This window comes from Alosa sapidissima, chromosome 23, assembly GCF_018492685.1.
Source record: "Alosa sapidissima isolate fAloSap1 chromosome 23, fAloSap1.pri, whole genome shotgun sequence".
NCBI classification, from domain to species: domain Eukaryota; kingdom Metazoa; phylum Chordata; class Actinopteri; order Clupeiformes; family Clupeidae; genus Alosa; species Alosa sapidissima.
The window spans coordinates 17,522,010-17,534,509 of NC_055979.1; the positions used below are offsets into that span (position 1 = coordinate 17,522,010).

The 12,500-nt window shown below is 42.8% G+C and overlaps 1 protein-coding gene across 2 annotated transcripts in view; it reads left to right on the forward strand.

Moving 5' to 3' along the window:
- Nucleotides 1-12,500, forward strand: part of LOC121698748 (receptor tyrosine-protein kinase erbB-4-like) — a 266,829-nt gene that overhangs the window by 212,159 nt on the left and 42,170 nt on the right. For both annotated transcript variants that reach the window (XM_042081092.1, XM_042081093.1), the window contains exons 15-17: nt 678-832; nt 9,431-9,475; nt 12,111-12,243. In XM_042081092.1, the coding sequence (XP_041937026.1) occupies nt 678-832; nt 9,431-9,475; nt 12,111-12,243 (333 nt within the window). The remainder of the gene's footprint in view (nt 1-677; nt 833-9,430; nt 9,476-12,110; nt 12,244-12,500) is intronic.

The following is a 12,500-nucleotide window of genomic DNA, read 5'->3' on the forward strand; positions in this document are numbered from 1 at the left end:
ATAGACACACACACACTCTCTCTCTCTCTCTCACACACACACACACACACACACACACACACACACACACACACACACACACACACACACAAAGAGAGAGAACCATGCACACATACTATGTACACTATCAAACCCCTTAGCAAAATTGAGTATTCCCCCTGAGAGTCCCATAGACTCCACAGATACACAAAGGCTCTCTCTTTCACACCAACACACACACACACACACACACACAAACATGAACACTCTCTCTCTTACTCACACACACACACACACAAACACACACATGAACACTCCCTCTCTTACTCACACACACACACACACACACACAGAGTTACATGAAGTCCATGTGGGTATCAGACACTAGTATCTTTTGAGGCTCAGTCAAAAATATATTATGGTTATTGAAGGGTGCGAGGGACTCTGTCTCCAGGCTGCTGATTAATGCGCTTCTCTCTCCTCCTGCCCTCTCTCCTTCATCCCTCACTCCCTCGCTCCCTCTTTTGACTTGCCCTCCTCATACCCAATTTTTCACCTCTCTCTGCCTCCCCCGTTCCCCTCCTACTCTACTCTCCCCTCATGGTTGTCTTCCTCCTTTCATCCTCCTCTCTCTCTCGCTCTCCCTCTCTCTCTGTATCTCTCTCTCTCTCTCTCTTTCTCTCTCTCTTTATCTGTAGGGCCCTGATCAGTGTGTGAAGTGTCTCCATCTGAAAGACGGGCCCAACTGTGTGGAGAAATGCCCCGACGGCCTGCAGGGAGCCAACAGCTTCATCTTCAAATACGCTGAGACCAACAACGAGTGCCATCCGTGTCATTCCAACTGCACTCAGGGGTCAGTGTGTGTGTGTGTGTGTGTGTGTGTGTGTGTGTGTGTGTGTGTGTGTGTGTGTGTGTGTGTGTGTGTGTGTGTGTGTGTGTGTGTGTGACTGTCTGTGGTTTTGTGAGAGAGACACCTGTGCCATACCAGTTGTACCTATGTCTATATCTCTGTGTGTGTGTGTGTGTGTGTGTGTGTGTGTGTGTGTGTGTGTGTGTGTGTGTGTGTGTGTGTGTGACTGTCTGTGGTTTTGTGAGAGAGACACCTGTGCCATACCAGTTGTACCTATGTCTATATCTGTGTGTGTGTGTGTGTGTGTGTGTGTGTGTGTGTGTGTGTGTGTGTGTGTGTGTGTGTGTGTGTGTGTGTGTGTGTGTGTGTGTGTGTGTGTGTGTGCGTGTGTGTAAATCGGTGTGAAGGGCAAGCATACTTCAGTGCACAGTGTGTGTGACTTAGACAAAGACACAAGTGGAGTCCTTGAGAGACCCTTTAGTGAGTGTGCATATGAGTGAGACACAAAACTGCACTCAGGAGTGTATGTGAGTGGGAGAAAGAGAATTTTTGAATTTTAACAGCTCTTTATTACAAAACACACGATCACATTACCATAAAACCATCACTTTTTTTAGAAAAACTGAAAATCAAAGAAAATAACCTGAAAAAAATAATTCATTATCGACCAATGAGCATATTGCTCCACCTTGGCACCACTCTTCTTCAAAAGAATTAAAATCACCTTTTGTGTCATAAAAGTCAAATTCTAATTTTACTCTTGATTTCACCAGGCGAATAAAAATGTCAATTACATCATGGTCAGAGTCTTTTTCAATCTTATTCTTCCTACTTATATAAATGGCCATCTTAGCATTCCCAAAGATATAATTAATCATTTCACACTTGCAACGTTCTTTCTGAACATATTTAAACCCCAATATGAAGGTCTGAATAGAGAAAAACTCTCCAAAACACTCTAATAGCTTTGCCAACAACTTAAACAAAGGTGGCAGTCTGAAACAATTTGAGTAGGCATGAAAAACAGTCTCTCTCTCCAAACAAAAAGGACATTCATGGCTTACATTTTGATTTAAAACAGAAATAAAAGAGTTAACTGCCAAAATACCATGCAGTAACCTCCATTGTAAGTCCCCAGCTCTTTTAGTTAATGGTGGTTTGTATAGAGATTTCCACTCTGGTTGAACATTACTTACTAAACCAAAAGTAGAACGCCAAGGCGTGTCAACCTTTCCATCTAGCCTTTCTTTATTTATCACTTTAACACAGGTCTTGTAAAGACATTTACCATTGACTTCGCTGAAATCTATTTCTTTTGGAGGGGGCAAAAAAATACCTTTACAATCATTTAATTTCGGTGTAAGTGACAATTCAGGAAAAGGGTCTTCTCTATCAGGAATCAAAATGCCATCAACATAATTCTTTATCATTTTGCGCTCACGTGATGTTAGTTCTGTTCTCCAGCAATGCAACATCTTCTCCACCATACGCAAGGACCTCACTCCCATGCGTACAGCCAGTGTGGCACTGTCCATAAGAGAGCCTGATACATCCACCAAATGACGCAAACGTGTAAGTCCAGTACTGCATAAATAACTGTTCAATCCAGGCATTACATTCTTTGAAATGTCCAGTCTTGATCCATAGATTAGAGGCTCCTCTAGGAGCCAATGCAAAGAACCAGTCTCTTCCATTCGGCTAACATTAAATAAACCCCAGATCTTAAAAAGTCCTTTATAAAAAACAGGTAAATCAATACAATGTATTGCATGAGGATCCAGGAAAAACAAAGACTTGTCTAAACCCAAACCACTCACATTATGCATGATTTCACAAGCCACAGGCCTCCAAACAAGATCTTCTGGCCCAGTAAGAAACCTCTGAATGAACTGAAGCCTAAAAGCAGCTGCTCTACTGGGCAAATGGATTAAACCCTGGCCACCTTCTTCTTTTGGTAAATACAAGACACTCTGAGGGATCCAATGCAACTTATCCCAGAAGAAATCTATTAGGGTTGACTGGATCTTCATTAAAAGACCTGATGGTGGATCTAAAACAGCCAGCCGATGCCACAAAAAGGATGCCACTAGATTATTGATAACCAGACAACGTCCCCTATATGACATCTGAGGTAGTAGCCATGTCCATTTTTTTAAACGTCCCTTCACTTTTTCAATGACTCCATCCCAATTCTTTTGTACAGTGTTATCATCTCCCAAAAAAACACCCAGATATTTGAAACCCCCTTTTTTCCAATTTAACCCTTCTGGGAGTTTGGCTGGTCCATCTACCCAATCACCTATCTGAAAAGCATCACTTTTTTTCCAGTTGACTTTTGCAGATGATATCACTCCAAAATCCTTCACAACATCATTTAAGGTATCAACATCATTTTGATCATTGACTACTACAACCAAATCATCGGCATATGCTGATAAACAAAAAACCTTTTCACAATTGGACAGAGAAAAGCCAGTCATTTTACACCTTAATTTGTGAAGCAAAGGTTCTATTGCCATGGAATAGAGCATTCCAGACAATGAACAACCTTGTCTTACACCTCTTAGTGCTTTAAAAGGGGGACACAAACCACCATTAACTTTCACTATACTCTCAATGTCATTATAGAGCACCTTAATTAAATGAATAAAACCCGAATTGAATCCAAAAGCCTCTAACACCCCCCATAAATACTTATGCTCAACTCTGTCAAAAGCTTTTTCCTGATCCATGAAAACAAATCCAAAATTCTTTTTTAACTTACTAGAAACTTCAATTGCATCTCGAACAAGGAAAATATTGTCAAAAATTGACCTTTCAGGAATACAGTAGGTTTGATCAACATGTATTATTTGTTCCATCACTTCTCTCAATCTAGTTGCTAGTGCTTTGGAAAACATTTTAACATCAATGCACAGGAGAGACACTGGGCGCCAATGCTTCAAGTCGGTCAAGTCACCTTTTTTTGGTAACAGTGTCAACACAGCCCTTCGACAGCTCAGAGGAAGGATTCCTTTCTCTATACTGTCATTCAGCACTTCATGGAGATCTTTCCCCAATACTGACCAAAAGCCTTTGTAAAACTCAACTGGCAGTCCATCAATGCCAGGAGCACGTCCATTTTCCATACCCATCAGGGCTGTATAGAGTTCTTTCAATGATAAAGCTCCATCCAGCATCTTTGCTGAAGCCTTTGAAAGCGTTGGCAAGTCATGAAGGAAACCACGTTCAATCTCCTGATTTCCAACCAATTCACTTTTAAAAAGTTCTGAGTAAAAACTCCTTACTCGTTGTCTTATTTCATTTGGCTTAGTCAACAATGTTCCTGTTTCTGAGCGCACAGCATGAATTAACTTTTTTCTTCCATTTTTCTTCTCTAAATTAAAGAAATACTTAGATGGAACATCCATTACAGATACATTTTGTATTCTTGAGCGGATCAAAGCGCCCTGTGTTTTTTTCCCCAAAAAATCAGCCAATTCCACTTTTTTACTTTTAAGCAATTCTATTTGTTCTGAATTTCCTTTGTTATCAACCACATTTTGCAAATCCACAATCTCCTTTTCTAAAGTTTTCATGGATCTAGCTAGGTCTCTACTGACATTGAAAGTATATTTTTGACATACATGTTTAATTTGAATTTTTGCTACATCCCACCATTGTTGCAAAGAGGGAAAAAAAGGCTTCTCCAACTTAAAACTCTCCCAAAAAACAGCAAAAGCTTCTCTAAAAGTTTGATCGTCCAACAACATCTTATTAAAATGCCAATACGCACTTTTTGGTTTAACTGCAGATTTTATAAGTACACAACATGCCATGGAATGGTCAGAAAAACCAACAGGACTGATATAGGAACATCGAAAAGCACTAAAAAAATGCTTAAAACAGTACATTTGGTCAAGTCTTGCCATTGATAAATAATTATCACGACAATGAGACCAACTATATTGCCTTTGTTTTTTGTGAAAAGATCTCCATATGTCAATCAATTCATATGCTTCAATTAACTCAATAAGACGCTTGCGAGAGGCTACATGAGGTTCTACATGATTTCTATCTAAAATATCAGCAGTACAATTAAAATCACCACCCAGAAAAAGAAAATCAGTACTATTACATGCACCAAGAACATCACCAAGCTTATCCAAAAAACACATCCTCTCTGCAGCTAAGGTAGGAGCATAAACACAAATGAAAACAAAAACATCATTTTCAAAAACTGCTTTTACTTTCAATAGTCTTCCTTTAACCACCTCTTCCACATCATAAGAATATGGAAGAAACGACTTTGAAAAGAGGATAGCAACACCTCCACTTAAGGACGTATTGTGACTGAGTATGGCACGCCCATCCCACTCCTTCACCCAATCAACTTCATTAGTTAAGTCGCTATGTGTCTCTTGAACAAGGAAAACATCAATATTTTTCTGTCTGCTTAATTCATAGAATTCTGTTCTTTTCCTCCCGTCTCTGGCCCCATTCAAATTCAAAGTAGCGACTCTAACTTCGCCCATTTCAAAAAAAGAAAGTAACCAGAAAAAGACAAAGAAAATAAACATACATATTTTACTGAGTATCACCATCATTTCCAATCGGTTCTCCTTTTTTCAACTTGCGCACAATCTTAACCAAGCGAAACATCTCTTGGTCAGTAAAACCTCCGTCCTCATTTGTCCTCATTAGATATTTGGCATCATCAATGAACTGTTGTATATTGGAAAAATAATCCTCAACCTTGACATTACGCACAAATTTGGTAGTCTGTAAAAAATGGCTTATCTCCTGAGTGGAGTACACGACAACTAACGGTTGAGAAAGCTCTTGTGATTGTGAACTTGACAAACTAGAATCAGTGGAGTAACCATCGCTCTCATGGTCATTGTCTGTAGTTGGTAGCTCAACATCAATGTCTTTTTTCCATTGTTTTGTAGCTTTATTACTAGAGGATTTCTTTCGTTTATTTTTGGGAATTTTGAAAACATTTTCCTCTCGGACCGTTTCACAGCCAGCCTCCTCTGCTTGTGTACCAGTTCTCTCATTAACCAACTCTGCAGCCTCTAGGCCTACAGTCTCCGTAACCCCTGCAGGTTCACAAGAACTGCCCTCATCCATGATCACATCGGCTTGTGCGGGCGCAGCCAAAATTATTTCAGACTCCGCTGTTTTTTTTATTTCAGCGGCTTCGTTCGATTCGGTCACTTTTTCGGTCACATTCTCTTTCTCAACCACGTTTGATAAATCCGGTGTCGGCACATGTAATTCTACCACTACAGACACAGACTCTGCACCACCAGCCGTAATAGTGGGCGGGTCAGATGGCTCAGTTTCCTCACCAATTTCAGAATCATTTGCAGGTGTATCAGTTTGTTCTTTAACATTATCTTTTTTGTTTGGGCAAGCACGAACCAAATGTCCATGTCCACCACAACCAAAACATTTCATTGAGTCTGATGTTGCATAAACAGTGTAATCATAGCCATCAACATTAAACTTGAACACTGCGCTAAAATCACAGTCCTGTTTCAGAAACATATGCACCTGGCGTCTAAAAGACACCATATGGCTCAACAAAGTTGACTTGCATCCCACAGGTATTTTCTTAACTTGAGACACCACTTTGCCATACTTTGAAAGTTCTCTGATTAACACCTCATCTTTTAAGAACGGTGGCACGTTAGACAATGTGATTTTCTTAGATGGGCTACTAAGTGGAAGAACAGGGGCAAGCCAACCATCAATTTCAATTCCAGATTGAACAACTTCATAGGCTTTTTCGATTGTACTCAAAAAAAGAACGATCGCATTGTTCATTCTAGATGCCGACAATACATTATCGTATCCAACAATTTTACCCACCGCTAAACTACACGCTTCCACACTAACACTAGACGCCACTTTAACGCCATGCCGCCTGGTTAAACAATCAAGTTTTGATTTAGGAGTTGCCATACTACCCAGCTTAATGCTGGCAGCAGACTCTCAATTCAATTAACAAACAATACTATCGAACAAATAAATAATTAAACAAACAAAAAGATAGAAAAGTTAGAATGTAAAGGGCACTCACTCAAGCCAGAATCGGCCTTCAGTCACGCTCACACTCTGCACACGCACTCACTTCCGCTCAGAGAGAGAGAGAGAGAGAGAGAGAGCAAAGTGATGTAAAACAGATACAAAGACAGAGAGAGAGAGAGAGAGTATACAGGTGGGTGCCTGTGTATGTGTGAGACGGTTAGTCAAGCTGGCCTCGGGGATGAGAGAGAAAGTGCTGGTGTCTGTGTTCATTTGTGTAAGATGGACAAATAGAGAGAAACAGCAGATTAATTTGGCAAGAGTCTCAGAATCCCTCAAGTCAGTTAAAGTCTGTGTGTAAGGGCCATTTCTCTTGGCGGAAGATTCCGGAGAAAGAAAATCTTCTAAGAGGCTGTGGAGAGACAGCCAGAGTGTGTGAGTCACGCTGCACTGTGGCCCTCAAGAGAGGAAAACAGCCTCTCCACATGTTGGGCTAGACACACACACACACACACACACACACCCCACACACACACACACTCAGAATCAAACAGACACAAACATACACACACACACACACACACACACGAACACACACACACACACACACACACACACACACACACACACACACACACATACATACTGTACACACACGCACACACACACACACACACACAGACCACACAATAACCTGCTCTTAGGTCTACAGAAAGATACTAGTTGGCAAACTTTGTTGGCTGTTTGAGCAACTGGGAGGTGGGGTGATGCAGCTATTTCTCTCTCTCTCTTTCTCTCTCTCCCACCCTCCCTCTCTCTATCTCTCTCTCTCTCTCACACACACACACACACACACATACACACACACACACACACACACGCGCGCGCGCGCACGCACTCACCAGTCCCTCCCCCACTGGGTTCGACACAGTGCTCCCCATCCCCTCATCTCCACGGTGACAGTCATTGCCGGCGGTTACTGTCAGGCAGCTCACTGATCCTCGCCACGGCTCCCTCTGATTACTGAATCCAGTTGCCGCGGAGACAACCCTACCCTGCCCCTGCCCCCCACCCCCTTTCTCATCCATCCTGCCTCGATACACTGCTTTTTTGTCTGGGCCCTCTACTGGCATAAGGCACTTGAGATTAGCATCAGACATACTGTATCTCTCCCTCTGTGTGTGTGTGTGTCTGTGTGTGTGTGTGTGTGTGTGTGTGTGTGTGTGTGTTTGTGTGTGTGTGTGTGTGTGTGTGTGTGTGTGTGTGTGTGTGTGTGTGTGTGTGTGTGCATGAGTGTGTATGAGTGTGTGTGTGTGGCTGGGATCAGAGGTTGCGTGCATCAGTATACCAGCTAGCATTTTAAATACCATGGCACCAGACCAGGAGGGACAGTCCAGGAAGCAGAGAGCTGGCGCTTGAGTGCCTCTGAGTCCAGCACGTCTATTGATCTTTTGGAACATTAAGCTTCCTCAATGAAATAAATAAGTTAATACATAAATAACTAACTAACTAAATAAATAAAGGCGATGCTGTTTCAGTGACATGTAAGATTTGGTATGCAACCTCAACAGTTCAGAGGATGACAGAGCAATGTAAGTGCAATCGATGAACACTCCCAAATACACAGTTTGAATACCCAATGTGTGTCTTTAATAACGAAGAGTCTTAAAGTTGATGGAGCTAAAGGCTCGTTAAAGCCCTACGAAATGGCCTTTAAGTCGATCCTAAATTCTAATCATGGACTTCTAAACTTATAACGACTTTGTCAGAATGTTTTATTACAAACACTGAAGATGCCCCCCACCCCCCACCTTAGTCTCCAACCACCCCCCCCCCCTTCCCCCCACCCCCCCTGCATCTACCCTGGGGGCCTTAACGACCGTCTCCAGGAAGTGCCGACAATTTCCTGTCAGCCCGAGTTTGCGGAGCGATTGGACAGCACACTGGACAGTGCTTTTAATTGCTTTCTAATTGGCAATTTGGTGTCACTTTAAGTGCGGTGTCATTGCAGGGAAGTCCTGCTGAGATGAGTGTAATTTTCTGGCAGCGGCAGCAGGCACACTTTTAATTTGCTGCGTAATGTGCACTCGTCCCTTATGGCCTCTGCCTCATATCGCTGGACAGAGCCCTCTAATGGCCAATAGATTTGACCTGACGGAACGGCCCTCAAAGATTCATTGATCGCCGATTACGTTCTAATGATTCAAGTTGTTGATTATTTGTATGCCATATCATAACCGAAAAATGGTTTGTCAAATGTTTTTTGTGTGTCATGAGAGGATGAGGAGTGCCGTGTGTGTGTGTGTGTGTGTGTGTGTGTGTGTGTGTGTGTGTGTGTGTGTGTGTGTGTGTGTGTGTTTGTGTGTGTTTGTTTGTGCAAAAGTTCTTTACTAATGCATATTCTTTACTAATAAAGTATTTTTCTTAACTTTGCTAAGAAGCAAAAATATGACCGTATGCCCTGTAGATCATTAGATCCTTTTTGCATGCTGATTGAACTGTATGTCCAAGTCAGGACTCTACATGATTGTTTGGTGCTTGTCCATCACACATGAACATGTCAAACGTCATGTTTTACTCTGGTGACAGGTGCACTGGACCTCGCATCCAAGACTGTGTGGGGATGATTGACAGGTACGTTAAAGCCCCATGTCCAGGGGTTAAAGTGTGTGTGTGTGTGTGGGGGGGGGGGGGGGGGGGGGGTGCAGTTCCGCCACCTCAGATAAATTAATAATAAATATATTCTTTCATACCAACGACATAGCACGATGATATTGTTAAAATAAATGGTGAGTTAATTTTTCACATGTACAGAGGTGACCAAGAAGCTAGCAATTCTTGTCAAAAATGTATTGCTTCACCACGATACTCAATATGTTGTCCATTGGTGAGTCATTTTTCCCTGTTGCGCACCGACTGGATTTTAGGGCTCCCCCACCTGCCAAGTCCCACTTTAACCACTGCCCATGTCCACACTGCATCTTCCAAATACCTATCACAGAAGCATCTGGAAAGTGCTTGAATCCCATACTGAGATAGGGCTCTGGCAGAGAGGTTGATTTATTTTGTGTCCCAGCAGCTCAGCCATGTGAGGGGAAAGGCGGGGGGGGGGTTGAAAGGTCACCGGTAAAACAAGGAGGAGCTGATTAGAGCCGATTAGGGTCTCCCGCACTTTCTTTTTCTCTCTTTTACTCTGTCATTCTTTCTTTTTCTCTTTTTCATTCTCTCTTCTTTCTTTCTTTCTTTCTTTCTTTCTTTCTTTCTTTCTTTATCTGTATCTCCCTCTATTTGATATTTTTCAAGTCTCTTCATCTCCATTGCTATTTGACACTCATCACTCATACAACTCCTTACTCTCTCCCTTTCTCTTTCACTTTACCTCTCCTCCTTTTCATTTATGTTCTGCCCATTCACTCTTTTTCCTATTCCCAATCTTTCTCTCTCTCTCTCTCTCTCTCTGTCCATATACCACTCTCTCTCTCTCTCTCTCCTCTCTCTCTCTCTCTCTCTCTCTCTCTCTCTCTCTCTCTCTCTCTCTCTCTCTCTCTCTCTCTCTCTGTCCATATACCACTCTCTCTCTCTCTCTCTCTCTCTCTCTCTCTCTCTCTGTCCATATACCACTCTCTCTCTCTCTCTCTCTCTCTCTCTCTCTCTCTCTCTCTCTGTCCATATACCACTCTCTCTCTCTCTCTCTCTCTCTCTCTGTCCATATACCTCTCTCTCTCTCTCTCTGTCCATATACCTCTCTCTCTCTCTCTCTCTACCTTCCTTTCTTTCTTTACCTCCATCTCCCCTGTGCTGTCTATCACACCATTCCTTTGATCTGATATTCTAACCTAGGCTGGATTCTCATTACCCTCCACTTCAGCCCCTCAGTAAATTCCAAGCTCATTTTTTTGGCTGCCGGGAATCGATTGGTCAAACGTCACTCTTTTCCCCCCCACAACATCGTTCACCTGCTACGCCTGCTGCATTTAGCAGCGCTGCCGCCTTTGCGGAGCGATCGGTTTTTGGAGCGATCGGTTTTTCTTCTTTCTCCATCTATCTCTCTCTCTTTCTCTCTGTCTCTCTCACCTGCCTCCTTATTTAGCATCCTCAATTCACAGGCGCCTTTACACATGTAGTAGTGTACTTCTTCAAAGTAGTAGAGTACAACTTCAAATCTCACAACAATTTCGGGTGCGAGTTAAAAAGTGACAACTTAGAATAGAAAAAACGCACTCTCAAGTATATTCTCTTTATTCTCTTATTTATTAATGGCATGTCCACAGACGCGTTTCGGCCTAAGCCATCGTCAGTGTGGCACATTTTCACATGTGGCACTCAGAGAGAAAAAGAGAGGCTTAATGGTGAGTAGAGATAAAAGAATGGTGAACATAGATACTGTTACATTCGTTCATCAGAGTTGTATGCTATCTAAAACCTTTTGATAACATGGTAGACAAGTTGCCTGTGTAAAAGATACAGTGCATCTCTAAGCATCTAGCATCTAAGCATCATTACTGGAGTCCAGTGGAGTCCATGGAGGCTCCATGAAGAACTTTTCCTTTGTGAAACAGGCAGAGTGCGCAGTAGTTGGGCAGCATGCGATTGAGGCTTCTCTTGGCTTTGTGCTGCCCCTGCCACTGATACAGCCAGACGGAGCTCTGAGCGCTCACAGCCTGCAGCCACGGCCAAGTCATTAGCGAGCCCCAATTCGAGCATCTCATCTCATATTTCCCATCAGCCTCGTGGCCTCGGCCTCGGCCTCTCGCCATTCTGCCTCGCACCATTCAGTCGCGCTTCTGCAGCCTGAGAGAGACATGAGGTGGGTGGCAGTTGGCACGCCACTGCGCGCCCGACATGCCAGCCATCAGATGATTATTGTTCTGGACAGACTGAAGGCACACTGAATCAGGTGCCCGGGAAATCTGTCGATAACTGGGATTTGTCGTCGTGCCAACAGCACACTGGCCTGAAGAATTGCCTTTGGTAAAGGACTTCTCAGTCTGATATGAACTAATTGTGCTGAAAATGGAGAGGAGATTTAGAAAAGGAATCCATCCATCCATCCATCCATCCATCCATCCATCCATCTATCTATCTATCTATCTATCTATCTATCTATCTATCTATCTATGTAAAGATATTTATGTAGATCAAATATTAAATTAATCAATTAATCAATAACCAATCAATCAACCAATTAAGCCCCCCCCCCAGTTGTGAGAACATAATGTAAAGTCATTTCTTGACCTCTCTGTGTCCCCTGTCGTCCGTTTCTCTTCAGAACGCCCCTGATTGCAGCTGGGGTGATCGGAGGGCTGTTTGTGATCGTGATTGTGGCGCTCAGCGTGGCGGTCTACGTCAGACGCAAGAGCATCAAGAAGAAAAGAGCCTTGCGCCGCTTCCTGGAGACTGAGGTGAGACTGTAGTTGCCGCTTAGAACACATCCTAGTATCTGAGACTGATACATCCCTTCTCAGTGACCAACCTAAAGAACTACTAGCACAGACTTGATGCTCTTGCAAGCAGCATTCTTGTCTCCCAATGCCAAATAAAATGTTTTTTTGACATATAAATACCATTCTGATATGTTTGACAGACTGTTCAAAGCATTTGGTGAATTAGTGCTGTTGGGTTTATTGGACACAGTGAGCATCGTCATGGCAAAAGAAAC